The sequence below is a fragment of the Diadema antillarum genome, unplaced genomic scaffold (assembly GCF_040938485.1).
Source record: "Diadema antillarum isolate AM-2024a unplaced genomic scaffold, OU_Dant_1.0 scf00000112, whole genome shotgun sequence".
Classification (NCBI taxonomy): Eukaryota; Metazoa; Echinodermata; class Echinoidea; order Diadematoida; family Diadematidae; genus Diadema; species Diadema antillarum.
In genome coordinates, this window is record NW_027271001.1 from 2,556,386 (window position 1) to 2,578,095 (window position 21,710).

A 21,710-nucleotide genomic window follows, 5' to 3' on the forward strand; every position below is an offset into this window, starting at 1 on the left:
TCACAAATAATTACCAGTAGATGTTTTAAAAAAATGCTTTGATGTATTGCATGAATATGCATTGTGAAATGAAAAAAAAAAAATTTAAGTGCCTATTGTCTACCCTTTCCTTGCTTCTTTTTTTTTTTGGGGGGGGGGGAGAGGTGAGGGTGGGAATGAATTCATGTGCAAAACAGACTCATTGTAATGAATAGCATTACAATACGATTTCTAACACTATTTATTCCATGTAACATTGAGTAAATTTGACTTTAACGATTTGCTGCAGGTCCTGACTTGACTTAGAGGGATAACACAGTTCTGCTTTGGCCTAACATTCACATCACAGCACCCCCACCACCAGTGCCAGTAGCTCCGAACAGCGCAGCCATGCAGGAGTTCCGGCACTATCGACCCACAGAAGCTAGAAAACTGCTTGAAGCCCGTATCAAGGGCAAACCGTTCATCACAGCAGCCGATCCTGATCACGGATGACTCCAATCACAGCACGAGCAGCAGAGGTTCTCTCCAACGATGAGGGAGAGGTAAAGTGAAAGAACTGAGACATTAGAGCTTAGTGTTGCTTCACGTTCATTAGTTGACTTGTATACAGTAAAATCAAATAAGCAGAATGGTAGGAATTTCATAAAGTCAGCCGTGATTAGAATTACACGCATTATGGAATGTCAGAGCTTCACTTGTATAATACACTCGTACATAAAAATTGGTTGCAGCCACACACCATTCGTAAGGAAATGGATAAGCTAATGTTTATTATATAGCCTCACAATGCTTACCATTGAAAAGACAAAAGAAAATACATTGATAAATGAGCCAAGTTTATAGTTGACAGCAACAAATATGTCAAATTCCTTTCCTGTAATAGCTATCAGTGTTTCAGATATTGCAGCTCTACATTCAGTTAATAATGAGAGGATACATTTCTATTCCTTGTGATTTCACTTCAAAGAAAGAAATGAAGTAAATCATTGTTGACAGGTAGGAGAGGAGATAACCAGGGCTATGACATCATCACTTTGTCTGATTTGCATATCTACATGATCATGGCCAATTTGTTGAAAACACATGAATCATTGAAATTCCATAACCTTCTTTTAATCTACATATTGTATATCCTATTATCATGACGCCTTTGCTAGCTTTGTTTTAATTAAAGTCAACCACAAAAATGGAATGGCATTATCACTTCAAAGGAATGGATAGACTTCTTGAGTTGCTCCTAAAGAAACCTTATCTTCAATGTGTGTAGTTGTCATGTAAAGTGTATGTTGTACAATGTGCAAAGGTGTACCGTAAGTGTGTGTTTTGAAAATGCAGTGTGAAGAGGTGAAATCAACAAGAGTATGTTAGGCAAATCACCTAAATGTACTACATGTAAATGCCAAATCAGATATATGCTTTGATATAGTTTTGAGTTCTGAATTTTAGCATGTGCTGTCAAAGTATGTGGTTTTACATATGTGTGTGTGTGATCATCCATTTCAATTGTAGGTTGTGCTTTCCGAAACGCCAGAGAAGGAGAAGAAGAGAAGGAAAAGGAAAGGGGCACCAGATGGCGATCAAGGAGGTAAGACTTCTCAATTTGTATGCCCATGTGAGAATGAATTACAACTTCCTGGCATATCATATTTACAGATGCAGACCATGTCAAAGTTTGTCACATTTATATTCCTTATGTAGTAATTGTAATTTAATGGTGTAGTATGCCAAACAAAACAATTAACATCTCAGCTGAGGGCTGAATTATGTGTTACTTTTTACACTTAAATGGCATAGTGCAACAAAAGATTATTTACTGCTACTACATTTGCAGCCCAACATGTTTGTATGGGCAAAAACATCAGATATAAAGGAAAATCTTTCAAATACATGACATGGCACATCCAACTCGGGACAGCTGCATCGACAGCATTCATGCAAGAGCTACAAGGGTCAGAAACACAGCAAAAGATTTTTCCAAAGTAACAGTCAATAGTATTGCCCCACCCATAGTGATGATGGTATTGGTGAAGATGTTTGCCATGTTTTGCTGTTTCTGTTAGACAATAAATACTGTAGCAAAATGATAATAAGTGGGATGAAAAAAAAAAAACCATCAAGTCATGCCAGTAGCAGTTTGGCTTTCTACATGTATTGTGGTTAGGTTTTGAGAAGCAGTGGCAAGGATGGTCGTGATACTGTAAAAGTTACAATTTTCATGGTGGTGAAATTTTTTGCACAATTTGCACAACCAGAAACCATTCAAATGTAATGAATGACATGACATGTACTGAGATATAGAGAAACACAACAGAAGTTGATGCCCAGATATGACATGTACATGATTTTGCTTTGTTTAAGAAATGATGTGAACTTATGGTTTCATATTGCTTTGATATAATGATCATAGTCTTTATCCCTTCAAAGACTATTTGTGCACAGTTGCTATTGCTTTCCTATGGGATCTCTTTTTTTTTGGGGGGGGGGGTGGGAGAGGTGTGTGTTTTTCCTCTGCACTATGGTAAACATCAATTCAGTTTGCTGTTGATATTTGATGATGCGCATAGTAAGGAAGCTGATAACTGAAGTTGTGTAGGGAATATGATGACATGTATTTACTATGACGTTAATCCTATTTTTTGTTTGTTCTTGTCATTATCTCTCACAGGTGCAAAAAAGATCAGCGAATACTTTAGGGTAAGTTAAGAAGGGTAAGGTGTTGGTATAATTCTTAAAACAGAAACTATGTCTGAGGGGAATTTTGCCGTCAATGAAAGAATCGAAACAAAAGCAGAAACTTGTTTATTCAAGTCATACAAGATGTGCATGACCAATCATCAGAGCGGCAGATGTGATGTCTTGATGCTTTCAGATAGCCACCATGCCATGGACACGACTTGTGTTGCTCACATAGCTATTATCGTCTCTGTGCATGATTTTTGCTGGTTTCACTTTTCCTTTGCAAAGAAACACTATCTCAGCAATTAAGCTCAAGATGTAGCTAGACCATGAGATATTTCTATGCAGAGGGATATGTTCATGCATATGATATCAATGTAGTTTTTTTTCAGTTTTATCTGACTCTGTTTCTGAATGCTTAGACTTAGCGAAGACACTTTACGAGGTTGTCATACGATCATGTTATTTATCTGATTTGCATAATTTTGCTCTTGTTGTCGCTCCTGTAATGTTACTGCTTGCTCTAAAAAGAAAAAAAAAATCAATGCTCTAGGATAGAATTTTCATTCAGCCTGTGCAATATTTGTTAGAAACTGGAGATGAAAATTATATGAATCTATCGGAATCATGCACTTGTTGTTTTCCTTTGTGACTTTCCCGTGAGATTGATAAATTTGCTGTTTGTATTGTACAACATATGTGACCGTGCATCACAAAACGAACAAAAAGTCGCACACAGTGATTCTGTGTGAGGACTCAAAATAGGTGAAATGGGTCAACCTAGCCAATCTTGAGTTTTTCATATTTGCTGAAAGAGCAAGTCTTCTTCTACATTAAATTCAACTTTGGGATCATGAAACAAACATCCTGTTTTTTGTCACATTCATCACACAGCTTGTGACAGCTTGGTAAAGATTAAGCGCTTGAATAGACCCTTTCCTTCAAAGCCTCTTTTCTCAGTCCACACTTTCCCATAGTGTGCTTTCTTTCTAGTATTTAAATAGGTTAGGAGAGTCCATTTGAATTAAGTTATTCATCATTTTAAAGCTTAGATTCTGCTCTTTTAGAACCTGCCCTTGCCTAAAAATCCATATCTGGCGACTTTTTGTTAGGTTTTGTGATGCAGGGTCACGTATGATCATACTTGTCAGCTTTGTAGCACCTCCTATGGCTCCTCCCCCGACTGATGTTATTTGTCTTTGTGTGCGTGTGTTTTTTTTTGTTTTAGTCCACTACATCCAACAGCCCGGGTAGGGCCAACTCTGGCCTTGGGGTCGTGCCCAAATCACCTCCGGCAAGTGTGTTTCCTTCTGTAAGTATTGCTTCAGAGAGCAAAAGAATCTGTTTTCACCATCGTAACTCCAGACTTGATGGAATGCACTGAATCTGGTTATTACATGCTCTACTTTCAGGACTACATTTCAGTCTCTCTCAATACTCTCTTGTATGAAGATCTTTCACCCTTCTGACATAAATCATACATGTAGGTTCTTCGCCTGATGAAAGAGACACACTCCATTATTTCCTACTACTTTCTGTCTGATTTTTTTGATTCCAAGTATCTATTGCCTTTGCACATGTGTTGTGGCTATGAATTCATCATGAATGTGTATATTAATGCGTATTACAGTAGCTCCTTATACTAAGAATTATCTTTCTCTTGGTGAAAGTGAAACCTAAGGGAAGAAACTGTAGTTCAATGTTCTGTACGCCAGTGGCCATTTTGTCCATTGATGTGGTACATCTGATGGGAAGAATGGACAATGATGGTGACAAATGGTAGCAGATATGCAGTACTTTTAGGTGTCACATTTTGGCATGGAACATCATAATCGAATGCAGGCATGATCATGTGTATCCCATTATGTGTGCATATTAACATTGAAATAAACAGCGTTTACCATACTTTGCTGAACAGTGACACCTTTAGATAAAAATGCCATATCAGACTAATTGAGAAGACATGTTATCACAATTCATAGCAATATTAATTCTCTTTCTTTGTTTCTGTCTGTTTCTCTCCATATTTCTCCACTTCGCAGCAGCTGTCATCATCACCGTGTAGCAATAGTAACGACTTTACGAATCTCTCAACGCATTCTCCAAAGACGCAAAGAGCGAGACCTGTGGATCTTAGCTCATCAGCAACTCAAGTAAACACAATCTTTTGGTAGCCCTCATACCATTGAGTTTTGCATCTGAAAAGGTCATGATTTCAGAATTAGAACTTGCAAGTATCAAATGGCTATAGTGAGAGTGACAGAAATATTGTAATCGCTTAAATTGTTGATGCAGGGTGGTCCACGAGGGGTTTCACCATGTTGCTGCAACATGCTCAATTTCTTGTGCAATATCCTCAAAAGCCAGCAACATGCTGTGCAACATTCTCAAGAATTTGCAACAAGCTCAAAATAAATGTATTTAGATATGTGAAAAACATGTGCAAAACTTGCAAAACATCAAACTGCCTGGTACTTCGATATTTGTGTGCAAAACATGAGAGAGGACATTAAACGTAAGCAGCACAAGGAGAGATAAGCGGCGAAATATTGCGTGCATGCTCCTGATGTGCGCTCCACACGCATACAATTTCTGCAACATTTCCAAAATTTGAGCTTGCAACATGCTCAAATTTCAAGTTATGGACTACCCTGGTTGATGCATGTTATTAAAGATAATGATCCAGCCAAAGTCTGATGACAGAATTTTGTAGGTTGAAAGACGATTGCTTCGTGCAGTGAAGAAAATGTCTTAGCCTGAAACTTCAGCCTTTTTGCATATATGGGAATTTAATTCATGTATGTGAATTCTTTCAATATGACAGCATTATAACTGTTTTGGCAGCATTATGTACAATCCTGACAGTACAGTACACAGTAATGTAAATAACCAGAATCATGAATGCATTCTTGCAGTTAGTTGAGGCTAATCAAAGGTGAAAAGGCTGATTAATCTTCGAGAGACGTGGTCACATACAATGGACTACCATTATAATGAAGTCCTCATGACCAGCAGTTTTCTTTCGTTTTATCAAAATTTTGTAAAACTGAACAGATAAACAATAAAAGACATAGAGCTGATAATATTGCAGTATGAATTTTTGTTTCATTGTAACCGGAATTTCATTATAACTGTGTTTGTTATGATGGGAGTGCACTGTATACATAAAAAGAAAAAATGTAATTTTGTGTTTGTGTGGTCTGATTAATTCTCTGTATCCATATGCCTTATTATTGTTCACAGACTGACATGAGTTTTCATGACTTGGAGCAGAAAGAACGGCAGCATCAAACAGAGCTGAGATTGAAGGAGGAAACTATAGAAACCCTTAATAGTGTAAGCTTGCATTCTTTACCTTTTACAATATGTTTAGGAATGTAATCAAAGGAAATTAACAAATTGTGTGCTTTCAAGAAACATGTTCACTCTCCATTGTAAGTGCTTACATGTATTATACTGTAAATGTTCTATTTGTGACAAGAAATTATATGTGTACTTATCTGAAAAGCATGTCTTCTTGTGTGAATCATTATTTTATGATTTTGCCCTATTCATACATCTTGTCTGCTGTGTTGTACATAGCACACAGTTACAAGAATTTACTGAATGCATGCACACTTTAGATAATAGGCTTTTTCACACATGAATATCATAGGAACTTGTAGAAAATCTGGTTTGATTTTCCAAAGCTATACATCCTAGAAAATCACCAGAGAAGTCATTTAAAGGTTTTGCTGAAAGGATGATATGTTTTAAGCCTGTAATATGTTTCTTTGTGCTGGCCATGCAGACAACTCAAGAATTAACAAGGAGGTTAGAAACAGCCCAGAAGCTTCTAGAGAAAGTGAAGGAACAATCAAAGAGGAGCACGGAAAAAATCAAGTCATTGCTGATTGAAAAGGTGAGATCAACACACACATGCAAAAAGAAGTACTGTTGATTGTTTTAGAACAAAATCTACATCTTGGCCCAAATCTCCTTTGTTATCCCAGTGATGAGAGAAATCCACATCAGCAAAAAATAATAATAAAGAATAATAGTAAATAAAATGAATAAATAAATAGATAAATGAAACCAAAAAAATCATAGTTTGTTTACATGATTTCTTTCTTGTGAGAGACCGTTTTTTCAGTAAGATGTTACAAGAAGAGTCTACAAGCTGATGCGTGTAGCTACTGAACTTGGTGTAGACAAGTCTCTGTATTGCTGTAGGATCTGAGGTGACTTTCAGTGTGCTGTTCATTTCTCATGTTGCTCTATTATCCAAATTTTCATTTTTAATTTTACTTTAGAACTTCAGACTGTCTCTGTACGAATGAGTCTTCTTGGGACTTGTTGTCACAAATAAAAGTTGCAGTAGTAATGACCGCGTAGTGAGGATGACCTGAGAGTAGGACCCTGTGTTCTCAGCCTTAAATGAGGCTTCAATGCAAAGTAGTTGCCACTTTGTTGCAATCAGCAAAATTTAGGTTTGAAGAACATTTGCTCCCACATGGATGTTTTGATTGAAATTGTCAGTCATATCAGTGAAGCGAAATATGAGAATTTGCACAATAAAACATTCAGTATACACTATTGTAGATATATGACCATGTTTTTGTCAAAGTATCATCCTGTCAGCTGCTGAAATAACATTTATTCCATTCTTTCAATCAAAAATAGAATTCCCGTTCTGTAATATTAAGCTATCAAGTCAACAATTTTATGGTTCATGCATATTCCTCAAATTTGAAAATGCAAATGTAATTCTATAAAATTTTGCTATGTGATTGTCATATTAATGTATGTGTTGCGACTGATTCTTGTAACCAGGCCAAAGTTGAAAACAAAGATGCCAGAACAAGGAGCATGGAGGACCGACTAAGACTTGGTCAGTTCACCACCCAGCGACAGGGCGCCAAGTTTGTGGAGGCATGGAATGATGGCTATGCATTCGCAGACCTTATCAAGTGAGTCAGGACAGACACATTTTTCTGACTTGTCTTTAGTTTTCATAACCTCTTTCAACACTCACTTTCCCTCTTCCCACTTCCCCCTCCCATCCCAACACACACAGACGTCAGGGGCGGATCTAGCTTTTTATAAAGGGGGGGGGTTGGGGGCGGTATGCGAGGGAGCGTGGCGACTGAGCCCGAGCAAGCGACCGAGCCCAAGCGAGCGGAGCGAGCGAGGGGGGGAGGGAGAATTTTTGAAAATCCGTGTGTGAAAATGGTGTTTTTTTGCATCTAAAACACCACTATTTTTGGTATAGAGGTCATTGCCAAATTAAAAATTACAAGTTTAAAAAAAAAGATAAGATTTTTTAAAAAAATGGTCCCCAGATTTTTTTTTTTTTTTTTTTTTTTTTTTTGGGGGGGGGGGGGTTGCAACCCCCCAACCCCCCCTCTAGATCCGCTTCTGGACGTTATTCTTTTCTATGCTTATTCACAAGTTGTTTTGGGGTGGTTTTTTGTGTGTGTGTGTGTGTGTATTTTCATTTGTGACTGTATAAGTATACTCGTCATTTCATTGAATCTGTGGAAGACAAATTCTTTGGAGGATAATTTGAATTTGTTGCCACTGCCCTGTCACATTTGCAGTATTTCATTCAAATTTACCGTGATGGTATATCATTGGAAATTCTAGGGGTTTATTGTTTTTTATGATATAAATACCCGCTTCAGATGAGTGTTCTGACTTTTTACAGCAAGTACACATGTATAGTGGATGTTGGAAGCCCCACTTGTGTGTACTCTTCAAGCTACTGTAGTCTTTTGTGACACTGTTCCCTGTATCACATTTATGTTAGCAGTTCCAGCCACGTTACATTTCGTGGCAGTAGCATAACATTTCTTGTTCTCTAATCCATTACAGTTTCTTCTTGCCAAAAATAAGCTATCTTCAAACATACAATTTCTTTCTACTCTGACTTGATTTCATATGCTTTTATGAATGTATACCTGTGTTATTACTTCAGAATTTGTCCACTGTGAAACATAACAGTTCTGGGTTTTATTGTTTAAATGTTTAGACCAAATCTAATCTTGCCAGCACTGAGAAAAGGCCATCACAAGTTTTAGTTCAGGTACAGCTAAACCTGTCTGTAACGGCCACCCAGGGGAGACAAAATAAAAGTGGCTGATATAGACAGGGTCTTTCATATAGCTTTTCTAGGGGGGAGGCCTATACAGTAGGTCGCCACTACAGACAGGTGGCCGCTGAGGCAAGTTTTACTGTATTTACAACTAAGCCTGTGCTCCCTAAAGATACATCAAAGAGATGTGCCCAAGTAGAATTAAAAGACTAAAGGTATCGTCTCGTTTCTCATTGTTCATGGCTGTCCAACTGCCAGAAGGCAAGAGGGTATCGCCAAGGAGAGGGAAGAGCTAGACCAACAGAAGAAGTCACTGATGAAGCGCAAACCACCAAACAGCCCCCACCCCGGCGGCAAGTCACGCCCGAAGCAGAACGGCCCCGACGAGGCCTTTGCCAAGCCCCTGCCGGAATTCATGAACCATGTGGAGTTCTACGAGCGGGATGAGATTCTGAAACTGAGGCAGTCGGCGTTGAAGAAGGTTAGACCACACATAGGACTTGCATTTGTCAATACTTGGTGAACTGTAGGAAGTTTAATCAGATAATACAAAATTATACTGGATGATGCAGTAAAACAATGGAGAAGCTTTGAGTCAGTCATGAGCCCAAAACATGCCTGCAAACAGTAGGTGTGAGTAACATAAAGAACACATCATCTTGCCACTATTAGAAAATATTGTAACATATTTTATATGAAAAAAAAAGTATATGCTGATGCAGATATTGATATTAATCCTCTGCACTATTTTTTTTGTTGTTGTTGTCATGTTTGGATGGTTTATATAGAATTTTTTGTTGGTTGAACATATGCATGTTTGTAATACATTGTTCAGTATACTTGATGTTGATGTTAGTAGTAATGTGGTACACATTGTTTGACATTTACATTACTTTGCAATCAAGGAATCAGAGCCAGTCTTTCAGACAGTTACAAAAGTATGTGACATTGATAAACTCACCTAGGATTTCAAAAATTGCATGCAACCAAATCTCCATGGTAGTCTACTGCTATGACTCAATTTCATCACAGCCTGCCTTGGCATTAAAGCCAAAACATAGTTCTCAGAAGGGCTCAAAATCTATTTTCCACCATTTGGAAGTTGCTTGCAATACATTGAAAAGGTCTGCCAAGAAACTTACCTGGCTGACATGATTTGCCAGGATGATGAGTTGTTTAGGAGTGTTTGAGGTTAAAAAAAATTATACATTGCATAGGCCTACATAGGACTTTTATTGCAGAAGAGCCCTCCCCATTCAGCATTGTGGGCAGGTGGAACATTATGTGAAGATCGATCGTACCCTGGCAATCATATTTTCCAACATGTGCCTATGATTTGCTCTACCGCAAAAGATTGGTGGATGCAGCTGTAGCCCGATTGATAGATTATAATCAATAATTGATAATCGATAATAAACATTTACATAGCAGCCACGATGGTGTATACTCAGAGACTGTAGTACTTCTGGCGAACCTTTTTTGTTAATATTTTCCATTCTCATCGCTACCCAACTGAAATTGTGTTACTGTGGCATTCTGTCTGACATTTCTTATGCATCAGTGTACCCATTGTAGAGCAAAAATTGACAGTTCTGCAGGCATGTGAGAACTATGTTTTCTCTCTAATGTTCATCATGTTGTGTAATGTGTTCAGGAGGAGGCAGACCTCCAAGCGGAGCTAGAAAAGCTAGAGAGGGAGCGCAACCTTCACATACGAGAACTCAAGCGCATCCACAATGAGGACCAGTCGGCGTTTCGGGACCACCGCGTGCTCAACGACCGCTACCTATTACTTCGGCTCCTGGGCAAAGGGGGCTTCAGCGAGGTCTACAAGGTGAGACCTGCCTGGCTGTCTGCATCGCAGAAAAGCGAATTATGTTCATTCAGTTTTTCATCAGTAAAAAGTACATATATTTATCCAGAACAATTTAGAAGTGCATGCTAATTATTTCATGTGCTGGGAGTTATTAGATATCCATTTGTCTTATTTGCAAGTATATGAATCACAGCAGTGTACTGACTGCACCCCAGAGTTTTAGCCTATTGATTTTGAAAAAAAAAAATGAATCAATGAATTAAGAAATATGTTGGTGCTTGTGGTGCATTGTACCTCTAACTTATCTCAAGGTCTTGTTTTTCTTTATTCAAATAGATGTGGTTGTAATTCGTATAAGCAAATTACCGAAAGTTATCAGCACAACTGCCGCTCTGTGCTTGGAAGCCCGAAGAGAATTGGAAAGTGAATTGATGATGCAAGCCTGTATGGTTTAGATGTATTTTATTTTCCATGCAACACTGATATACTCCTTAGTGTTTGATATACCATCATAGATTACTACCTTTTGCACTCCTGCTACCAAAACATTCTAGTTGGAATATCTCAAACAAATAAAAGATAGACTTTCATTATAAGCACAAATTTTGTGTTTACCATTCACAAATACATGTAGCTCCCCCCGTTTTCACAAGTCTTCCCAGTAGCAGCTAGTGCAGTTGATGGACCAGTTAACATGGTAATTTAATGAAAAAGAAGTGATGTCTTGAAGAAATTTTTATCAATGTTAGATTTATCATGAAAACGATAATACCATTTTGTTTTCAGCTAATTTGTTCATTTCTGTATTTTATGACAAATGCAAAATAACCATTATGATGCAGTACGTGTCATTTTGTTTTTGACAAATTGGATTTGGCTGATGTTTGAACTGGAAAAGGTATACACACAGCTGTTCCCTTTAGTGACCCCTTCACTCCCCCCTCCCCCTTCCAGGGTTACGACCTCCGAGAGCATCGAGATGTGGCTTGCAAGATTCACCAGCTGAGTAAAGAGTGGAAGGAGGACAAGAAGGCAAACTACATCAAGTGAGTGAGCAAAGTGATCTGTGTCTGAAATGGCACTCTTCGTAATGTAGGCATGGATTTAAGGTGTCGCTTTCATCAACTTTTTTCTTTCACCATTCTGTCAGTGTCGCATCCATCACTTGTCAATAGGGGGAGCTGTCACAATTATGAAGTGGATGTTAAATTGTGCATGGTCAGGTGCAAATTTCTGCCATTAGCATGGTTCCAAGCTTGAAGTCGTACGTCCTTTTAAATTTATAATGGTAGTATACAAATAGTGAATGGTCACGAGTGCAATGGTACGAGATTTCGCACGAGGTGAAAGATAGAGGCGCTCTATTCAACGAGGCGAAGCCGAGTTGAATAGTGCGCCTCATCTTTCACCGAGTGCGAAATCTCTTTCCATTGCACGTGTAAAGACCATACACTATTTGTTTTATACAACGTCCAAGTAGATCTCTGTTTGGTTGGAGGATTGTTGGGTAGGTTAAGTAGGCCTAGAAGTCTATATGAAAAATATAGCCATACTTACATGTGGATCCACTGCGATTCTCTTTCTGGCTTGTGTAATCAGTCTAGATACAGGTAACAGCTAGCGCTCATACACGTACACTAGCTAGCACTACGTAAGTAGGCCTACATACGCGCATGGGATGTACCGCATACGTTCACCGCGCTAGCTGCAATATGCAACACGCAGTACATGCAGTATACCGTACAATTTCTCGAACCGTGGAATAGAACGAAAAAATCGAACCAAGTTGCACGCAAAAATAGAACCAAAATTGCACGGCGCGTTGAATGGAGTACTTATTGAATATCATGTCACCAACAATCCTCCAATCAAATTACAAGGATCTACCTGGGCGTTGTATAATAGGTCATAATGGCATCATTCTAGAATCACCTACCCAGCTGAAGAAACGATACTATTGATGATGTAATATGCACATTCACTACTGGGAAAGTTGCAACTCGGCTGAGCTGCTGCATCATGCATTTATGAAATGGGTTGTAAGGCACAACACACTGAAGGGCACTGCACCTTCAAGGTTGGTTGCTTCCTGCACCGCACTGCTCACTGCATTGTTTTGCAAAAGCTCCTTATTGTTATTCATTGCCTTTCAACATTCACTGCAGTTCTTCTGACATTGATGGCACCAGGAGAGTTGAGGATGGCAGATAAATGTGGTTTTGTGTCTTCATACTGTCTACACTATCTCTACTTCATGGAAATGTTCTCCATTTTCTGCCTTGGAACGGGTTCCATGTTGAATTGGAACGTTCCACCAAGCTCAATCTGGTTGGGATTGAATGAAATTGGCACCATTGAACTTTTTTTTCCTGAAAATAATGTGGACGTAGCATCTAGACATTTCTAAATCATGTGCCTATGTATGACTATTAATATTTGGATGTATTTATGTAGAAATTTAATATTTCATCAATGATATGTTCTATTTGTCATTGCTAGAAGGCCATACTATTTTTGAGTGGCATATTTTGTTGAATTGATATCAGTGGCAGTGTCATTGGCCATTATGGGGCTCGCTTCCAGATACTTATTGATACAAAAACATGTTAATTTAGGAGAATGTAGAGAACAATTTTGTCATTACTAATGACAGAATTACTGTTTATATTATGGTTTTCTCAATGTCTTGGAAAATGAATAGTCCAGTGACTTGTGTAAGCCAAGCAGAAAGATGTATGACACTGTGATATTGTTCTTGTATCAATACTTCTATAATCTAATCTTCACAATTTTTCCTGCCATCAGACATGCCTTGAGGGAGTATGAGATTCACAAGAGTCTGGACCACATGCGGATAGTCAAACTATACGATGTGTTCGAGATTGATTCCAATTCGTAAGTAGTCCTCTACAAAGAGTTTCTCTTAAACTCTCTTGAAGATAATGTTGTGTGTCATGCGTTGTCACTTGAGAGCAAGAAGAACATGAACAAAATTCAAAGTCTGTGGAGATAGAACATTTTTACTTCTCTGATTGTGACGATTCTAGTACACAATTTTGTACATACCTTTATAACAAAAGAATACAAAGAACTTGCCCATGGCTGTGCAGGACATGGCAACAACTAATGCAAGCAAAGCAGATTTCATGTATTGATATGAATGTGAGGGTAAATGTGACCAGCTACAACAAAAGGATCCAAAAGTCGGGAAGACAATTTTCTTAAAATGACATGACATTATTCCTTTACTCTTCCACTTTAATTTCATATATAGCACGAGTCATAAAAATACTCGATTACAGAGATATCGATGATTTTATTAGCGCATTTCGAGTGGTTGAGGAAATCAGCGTTACGAGAAAACCGCCTTTGAAGTTTTCCTTCCGACGCTATCATGATCAAGGGAAGGCAAGACAGTTTTCACTGCTTGACAATAGAAGATACATGTATGCTCCTAGCAACCTCTGCGATGTTCATTCAAGCTTAGCGCTGGCGGTCTACGCACGACCAATCAGTAACCACAATGCCCCTCACTGACCAATAAGATCACTCCTACGTTGCTAGGGGCGGAGTCTGTATGCGGAGCTAAATCCAAATCTTCGGACACGTTCTGTTCAGTGGAAAGTCAGTAAATTATAGGCCAGAAAAACGCTAATTTCTTGCCTTTCCTTTAATCATTTAGCTTTAAAATTTTGGCAGATGATAAACGATACATTAGACTACAAAATTATGCCAAAAACAGAAATCAGATTGTTTTCACCGAATTTGATGATCTGACTTCAAACTCGATTTTCTCGGCTCACAGCCGTCAGCGACTTTAGGATCCGTTTGTTGTAGCGGGTCACAAATATAGAGAATGACTCATTGATTGTCAGAGAAAGAATATCTGTATTTGAATACATGACAGCAAACTGGCCAGTTTGGGGAAAAACTGTGTATTATGCACTTCATGGAAATTTAATTTTAGAATAAAAAGTCTCCCAAAGTATGGTGAGAGATGTAAGTACTCAAATGACAGGCAGAATCAAATCACCCCATGAGAAAATGAGTGGAATTTTAGCACAGGAAGTTGCACTGGTTGTGTTATTGTGGAAACCCAAGGAGAGAGGAAATGAAGAGCAGATAAAAATGCAGAAGAAATGCAAGCCCTGTAACCTTTGTACCTCTTCTATCATGTAGATAAGATCATGCCAATCTTCTCAGAGGATGTGGAAATATTTAGACACTTCCACTCTTTTCTAAATTGAACTGCACACCTGTCTAGTAATATGGTTTTTTGTTTTCGTGATTATGGAAAGCCCCCAGTTTTGCCGTAATTCTTTGAAGATTGATTCTATGTGACCTATAAAGTGCAAAGCTTTATTCCTTTTTTTTTTTCTTTTTTTTTTTTTTGAAGGAGGAGGCTTCCATTTAAAATCTTATCAGTTTTTGTACTTTGGATTTGGCCATCTGTACATAACAATGTTTTGGAAATCTGATAGAATCACCATGCCAACCACAACTTAAAGGTTGATAATGTTTACAAGGCATGTAACCCTACCAGGATCTGACATTATCTGTGGCTCGGGGCCACTTAAGATTGATGTCGGACCACCAAACTTAAAAAAACATTATCCTTTGATGGCCACTAAGATTAGGCCACTAAGATTCAAAGTGGATTTTTACATTTCCTTTTATTTCGTTCAATGTATTTCTACTTCAGGCCATCAAGCATTTGCAAATGCAAAGATTCTAGTGGCTTAGGCAGGCCACCAAAGAAAAAAAAAGTACTGTCGAGCCCTGCCTATGCTGTTTTTATAATGATGCGACTGTCAATGCTTCACTGTTGTAAAGGTTCTGCACTGTGCTGGAGTTCTGTCCTGGCAATGACTTGGATTTCCATCTGAAGCAACACAAGTTAATGCCAGAGCGAGAGGCACGCTGTATCATCATGCAGGTGGTCAGTGCCCTCAAATACCTCAACGAGCGAAAGCCGCCCATCATCCACTACGACCTTAAGCCTGGTATGTTTGATTCATCATTGGTTTACAGATTGTATGCAGAGGGCTGCCTTAGAATGCATTAACTGTAAAACCAACCCTAAGCTGAATGTGTCAGTTTTGTTGTTTGGGTATTCGCTATTTCTTATATGATACACGAGTAGACTTAAATTATTTTCCTTCTTTAAAAAAAAAAAAGTTAATCATCTGATTTCCTGCTGTGTGTACTTATCACAAATTAGGTATTGTGTCTGTACTTTTTTTTATGTTTGACATGGCCTCATGGAAGACAAGCTTTATTCTGGTGAAATGGGTACCCTTTATAGACAACAGAAATAAATAGACCTGAATAGATAGGCTAATAGAAATGCTTTTGTCCTCTATTAGGTAACATTCTTCTATGTCACGGCTCAACCTGTGGTGCCATGAAGATTACTGACTTTGGACTGTCAAAGGTCATGGATGAGGAGCATTTCAACTCACAAGAGGGCGGTATGGACCTGACCTCCCAGGGAGCTGGAACATACTGGTGAGTTCAGGCAGCTCACAGACCTTATCAGGAGTTAAAGGAGACCTCCGGATGATTTTCAGACTTTTACATTTGAACAACTATGAATTAGTTATCCTAAGTACAGAGTTCCAGAACTTATAGTGATTGGGATGAGGAATAAGAATGTTTTCAAAATTTATAACAAACTGCAATGAACAAGGATTATGACATAGCAGCCTCACTATAAGAATGCATGATTTGGAGATCAAGGAAGCAGAGCAAAAGAAGAAGGCATGCATAGATTCTACACAGGTAAACTGTTAAGCAAACGGTATTGTAATGGGATTACACTACTCGATTTCTGAAATATATGAGGCTCCTGCTCATGAATTCTTTATGGGGAGCCCCCTCTTGCATTTTTATGGTGAGGCTGCTATGTCAATAACATTGTTCAGTTTAATTTAGTTCCCTTGGTTTTTTTCTCTCTCTCTTTCACTCTTCTTCAATCCTGATGTTTGGAACTGGTAACATGTCTACATAAATTTCACTTTGCATGTTTGTATTTACAATGTGTGTGGTTTTCATTCCTGTAATAATATGTTGTGAGTTGCAGTTTTTTGCATATCTTTGTCTATAGTGTCATTTGTCATGTATCTCAATCAGCTTTTGCGAAAAGAAACTATATATGACTAGGCTATGATAGTCTGTGCTAGTAAAAATGATCCTCATTTCTGGTCACTTGAATATCAGATGAAAAGGGTGCATCAGATGTGTGTGAAATTCCATGTGAATTTATGCACCAATTTGCACTTTTTTGAGCAATTTGTGAGAATAATGAAAGGAATTGCTGTACCTTGTATTTTAACCCTTTGAAGACGAGTCCCAAGTATACTCAGGCAGGTGTCTGTGAGAAATGCATGTCATGGCAAAATCAGCCTATCCCCTCAATGGGTTAAGCATGTGAACCAGTGGCTAGATAGAAGGACCTCTAACTGATATGGCCATGGATTTTTATCCCTACTCTGACACAACATGTCTTTCTCTCCATGCCTCATAGGTACCTACCACCAGAATGTTTTGTGGTGGGGAAGGAGCCACCCAAAATCTCTTCCAAGGTGGATGTGTGGTCAGTAGGAATCATCTTCTACCAGTGTTTATATGGCAAGAAGGTAACAGTACATTCCATTTAACTCTTTGTGTGCTCTGTGTGTTTATTGGCAAAGAAACCCCCATAGCATTGTATACACTGTCCAGAGTACCTGGCACAGAAAGGGTTACTGTAAAATGAGAAATGTTCATGTGCATTTTAATTTCGAAAGAGCCAAAATTTGCGAAATGAAAATGCATGTGAAAGTTCTTGTCCACACTATATGCATTGAATGCAAGTGGCAATTCGTGAAAATTTCAGTGTTATCGATGTGGAATGCCATACACATTACCTCAGTTGGACAGTATCTTGCATGTGCTCTAAAACAATCAGTGACATTAACTGATCATTTAGAGCTCATTTTAACAATTTGTGCCACATACACCTTTAAAGTGATTATGATTATTTTCTTACACCACTTGGTGCAAATGCATTATACAGCAATTATGTCATTTTATTACTTTATAAATTTCCATATTCCATAAATGCCTAGTCTCCATGTAACTTCTCTTCTTTCTTTCATAGGAAGTGTGTCAGTCACTGAATAAAAATTTTAAAAGTTAGAGATCAGTTTGCATTTTTTTCCTTCACACTGAAGGAAAATCCCTTCAATATGAATTGATATGAAAAGGAGACATACAGTGTACCTGGTACAAAGTAATATGTTTTTTCAGGAATCGTGTCCAATACTAACAATGTTACTTATGTTTGTCTGTGAACTTTGCAGCCATTTGGTCACAACCTGTCACAAGCGTCCATCTTAGAGCAGAATACAATCTTGAGGGCCACTCAAGTCCAGTTTAGTCCCAAGCCTACGGTCAGCCAAGAAGCCAAGGTTAGTATTACCATGTACTTGAGAATGTTGTCAGATTATTTTGAACCTAAAGTGATACACAGAATAATTCCAGTAGTCGGTCAAAAATCATGTTAGATACCTCAAGGCGAGAAAAATCCTTACCGCCCACCCAAATGAAAAACAAAAATTATTAACTTTCTGGTGTTCTTTTTTTGTTGTAGTACTCTCTCTCTTTGCCATAACATAGATCGTGCATTAAAAATGAATTGGTCTTTTTTTTTTTGGAGGGGGGGGGAGGGGGAATGTGATCTGAACAAAAGGAGGAAGTGATGTGGTAGGAATGGATAAGTTTTTATGAAATGGGTTAATCGAGCATATTTGAAGTAAAATACCATTATATCAATGAATTACCGTTCTGCCATTACTTCTGAATAACTGTTGCATACTCACACTCACACAGCCATTTGTTGCTCAGATTTGCTAAGAATATCACTATTGGTTAAATGTCCGTTAAGTAGTATCCTCCCCCCCCCCCCCAAACAAAAACAGATACATGTTGAACAAAAATAAATGAACTCTTTTCCTGTGGTTTCATCATCATCCCGAATACAGGATTTCATCCGCCGCTGTCTGATGTACCGTAAGGAGGACCGTGCCGACGTCTTGGCACTGGCTAAAGACGTGTACCTCATGCCCTCCAGCAAGAAGAATTCGGCAGCTGCTGCCGCCCTCGCCACAAGCACAAGCAGCCCCTCCAGTCAGTCCATGGGAATCTCGGAGAACTCCACATAACCACTGCGAGAGGAGTGCATAGGCCCTTTTTTTTTATGCCTGTGAAAGTAGATGGGATGCTGGGTTTTGGGTGACTTTATAATGTGAAATGCCATGTGATCTGTGATGTCACAAAATTCACTGTGTATTTTTGCAGCTCATTGTATAAAGAAATCAGCGTAATGGGAATTCTTGCTCCAGAAACTTGACTGTATCGTAAGTCCAAAATGCTGTATGATGATTCCGCCAAAAAACATCTTGTCACTCTCCAAACATGCTCCACTATACTCACAAATGGCATTCCATACTCAACTTGGCTTTATGAAATGCAGGCTCATAACCCAGCTTCTGGTCTAACTTTATGCAGTGGAAAGAGGGCCATGTTCTGTCATGGAAAAAGAGATAGTCGCTTCATTCATGACCTCATAACTGAGTAGTTGCTTCCTGCTTGCCCTCTCAGAATTGATGCTCCATCTCACCCTGATCCCCCCCCCCCCCTTCCCACCCCCGCCACAAAGTGGCATCCAAGCACAGTAGAAATAAATCTTCTGAATGGGAAAGCGTACAAATCATCTGATATACCGCAGTGGTCTAGCTAGATTGTAGAGCATGTTTTGCAGTCTGCAAATTTGTGAATGGTTCACATCCTAAATATGTGTTTGTATATCTGTATGTCTTAGTGAGTACGTTGTGTATGGCCAGTATTAATGATGACCTGACTAAAATGTTCAGTGCTTCTTTTTTTTTCTCGTATTTTTAAGAGGAGTAGTCCCGAGAAGGCTAAGCTTTAATAGTTGTTTATTTCTGTAAGTCTTGCAGGCCATATATGTCACATGCATTAAATGCAATCTCACAAAGTTGTAATTTATATGTAGTATTAATCTCTTTTTTTGATATGGATAAAGTTAGAAAAAGAATTAGGGCAAACAATCTGAAGAACAGTAAACTGTTCAGCTTGTTTGCATTTTTTAAATGTTAAAATGTTAAAGCCGCAACGCCACACATGTCACAAGAAGATGAACAACAGCAACACACAAAAAGGTTTCAGACAATATAAGCAGGATTTTTATTTCTCTGTTTGTTTGTCTTTGGGTTGTTGTTTTTTTTTTTTGTCTTGTTGTTGTTAAAAAGCTGACTTCCACGTCTGAATAGGATTACGAGAAGAGTGTCACCATTTTCCTTTTCTTATTGGAATAGCTGAAAATGGCAAACCTTGGCATGTACATGGCTTCACTACACTTCAGTTCATGTGTGCCTACAGTGTAATCTGTGTGCTGATGTAAGCATTAACGCCACTGTGTAATGAAGACGTGAATTGCCCACTCATAATGTTTCAAGTCTGCCATATGCAATTGTACAGGAATGTGGTATGCTAAAAGACTTAATATTTAAAATGGATCATCAGCGATTTGCCAAATTGAGAGAGAGGAGAAAAAAAAAATGTTGTATGCTGTTTGTAAACAGCGAATCACTAAGCAGGTCTTAAAGACGCTGTAGTGTGGGAATATCATGGAGTGGTAAGACTGGCCCAGCTTGGATATATTGGAGAATCACCATAACAAATTGTTCACAGTTGATCTCTATCTAATACCTCCATTCAACAGAGATTTTTCTCATCTGTCACTCGGAAGCAAAGTTATTTGCTTCCAGCCACCAAGTGAAGTGTATTGGATAACAGTCTGAAGAATTGGACTTGTGTTGGTCGACTATCAGGTCAGTGTCAGACATGTTGGGCAATGATCTGATGGGGCTAGATCGTCCAATGAGGATCACCCGCGACATGTCTGACACTGACCTGATAGTCGACCAACACAAGTCAGATTCATCAGACTGCGATCCGATACACTTCGGTTGGTGGCCGGAAGCAACAAACTTTACTTCCAACGAGTGACCGATGAAAAGAATCTCTGTGGAATTGGAGTATAAGTACACACAGTCGAAGAATCTTGACTTTAGTCAACCATTACCGATGAGCATATGCTTCAATGCTTATATTCGCTGACTGGTGCTGTTTGTGGTTTTTTAACGTACTCTGGTTTGCAGCGAATGAATCTTGGCCCCTTCCATTAATCCCTATGCTACCTGGTCTTTAAACTCGGAGAAGAGGCGGGAGGTAGAAGAATGACAAGCACAGTACGTAGTCTGCCTAAACATGAAACTTTGCTGTAGAATGCCAGCAGCGAATGCTATTTATTTTCAAAATGTGCGCTTGGGTATTCAGAGAGGCTGGGCACAATACTTGTTCAGGATGCGATTGACTTACGAAATGGCGTGTGTTTGAGAAACGAGACGGGAGTCTTGGTGGCTGGTGTCACTACGAATAATTTATCTTCACAGGCTGCACCTTTTCATGGCTTCCTTTATCCTATAATGTCTCGTAACATTTCATCTTTGTTTCAAAGAACAGCATATTTTTGTAGTGTGCATGGATGAGAGTATTCGTGTAGAAAATGGGCTGTATGAGGTGTGTGGACTATGCAAGGTCACTATTAGACCTCAGGAGACAGCAATATGGTCGTGAGGTCGTAGAAAGCAAAGCTTTCAGTGAGAGAAAGAATGATTGATTTTGATATGTATGTCTATAAGTAATTTAAGGAATATGTTGACAGAAGTAAAAGAAAAAAAGAATGAATGAAGGAAAAAGAACGAGGACAAACATTGTAAACAAGATTTAAGTACAAAGTAGGAATGTACAAGAAAGGAAAGTAGAAAACCAAGGAGGAGGATGTTGGGATTATGTTTGACAGGGAATGCAATTCCATCTTGTTTCATGTGTGCTTACTGTAGTGCCATTCTCAGAGTCCCTAAATTTGTACAATGGACCTCTAATATTATTTTTGCCATTGCGGTGCATTTGACTCCGCGAAGGGGTATCATCTGGACCCCCTACCAGTGGACCCAGCAAGTACTGGGGGAAGATTTCTGCATATGTTATCATCTTGTGCTTATTAAACTGGTAACCCTGAATTTTTTTGTGTGT

The 21,710-nt window shown here is 38.7% G+C and overlaps 1 protein-coding gene across 1 annotated transcript; it reads left to right on the forward strand.

The window, feature by feature from the left end:
- The first annotated feature begins 470 nt into the window (after positions 1-470).
- LOC139719580 (serine/threonine-protein kinase tousled-like 2) lies at positions 471-18,758 on the forward strand. The gene is made up of 17 exons (XM_071630992.1): positions 471-524; positions 1,492-1,567; positions 2,648-2,676; positions 3,887-3,970; positions 4,701-4,811; positions 5,902-5,994; positions 6,449-6,559; positions 7,471-7,607; positions 8,990-9,212; positions 10,386-10,565; positions 11,502-11,593; positions 13,353-13,442; positions 15,381-15,550; positions 15,914-16,055; positions 17,074-17,185; positions 17,891-17,998; positions 18,572-18,758. Exons 1-17 carry the CDS (start codon positions 471-473, stop codon positions 18,749-18,751), a joined length of 1,992 nt encoding a protein of 663 aa, XP_071487093.1. The 3' UTR covers positions 18,752-18,758.
- Positions 18,759-21,710: the final 2,952 nt, after the last annotated feature.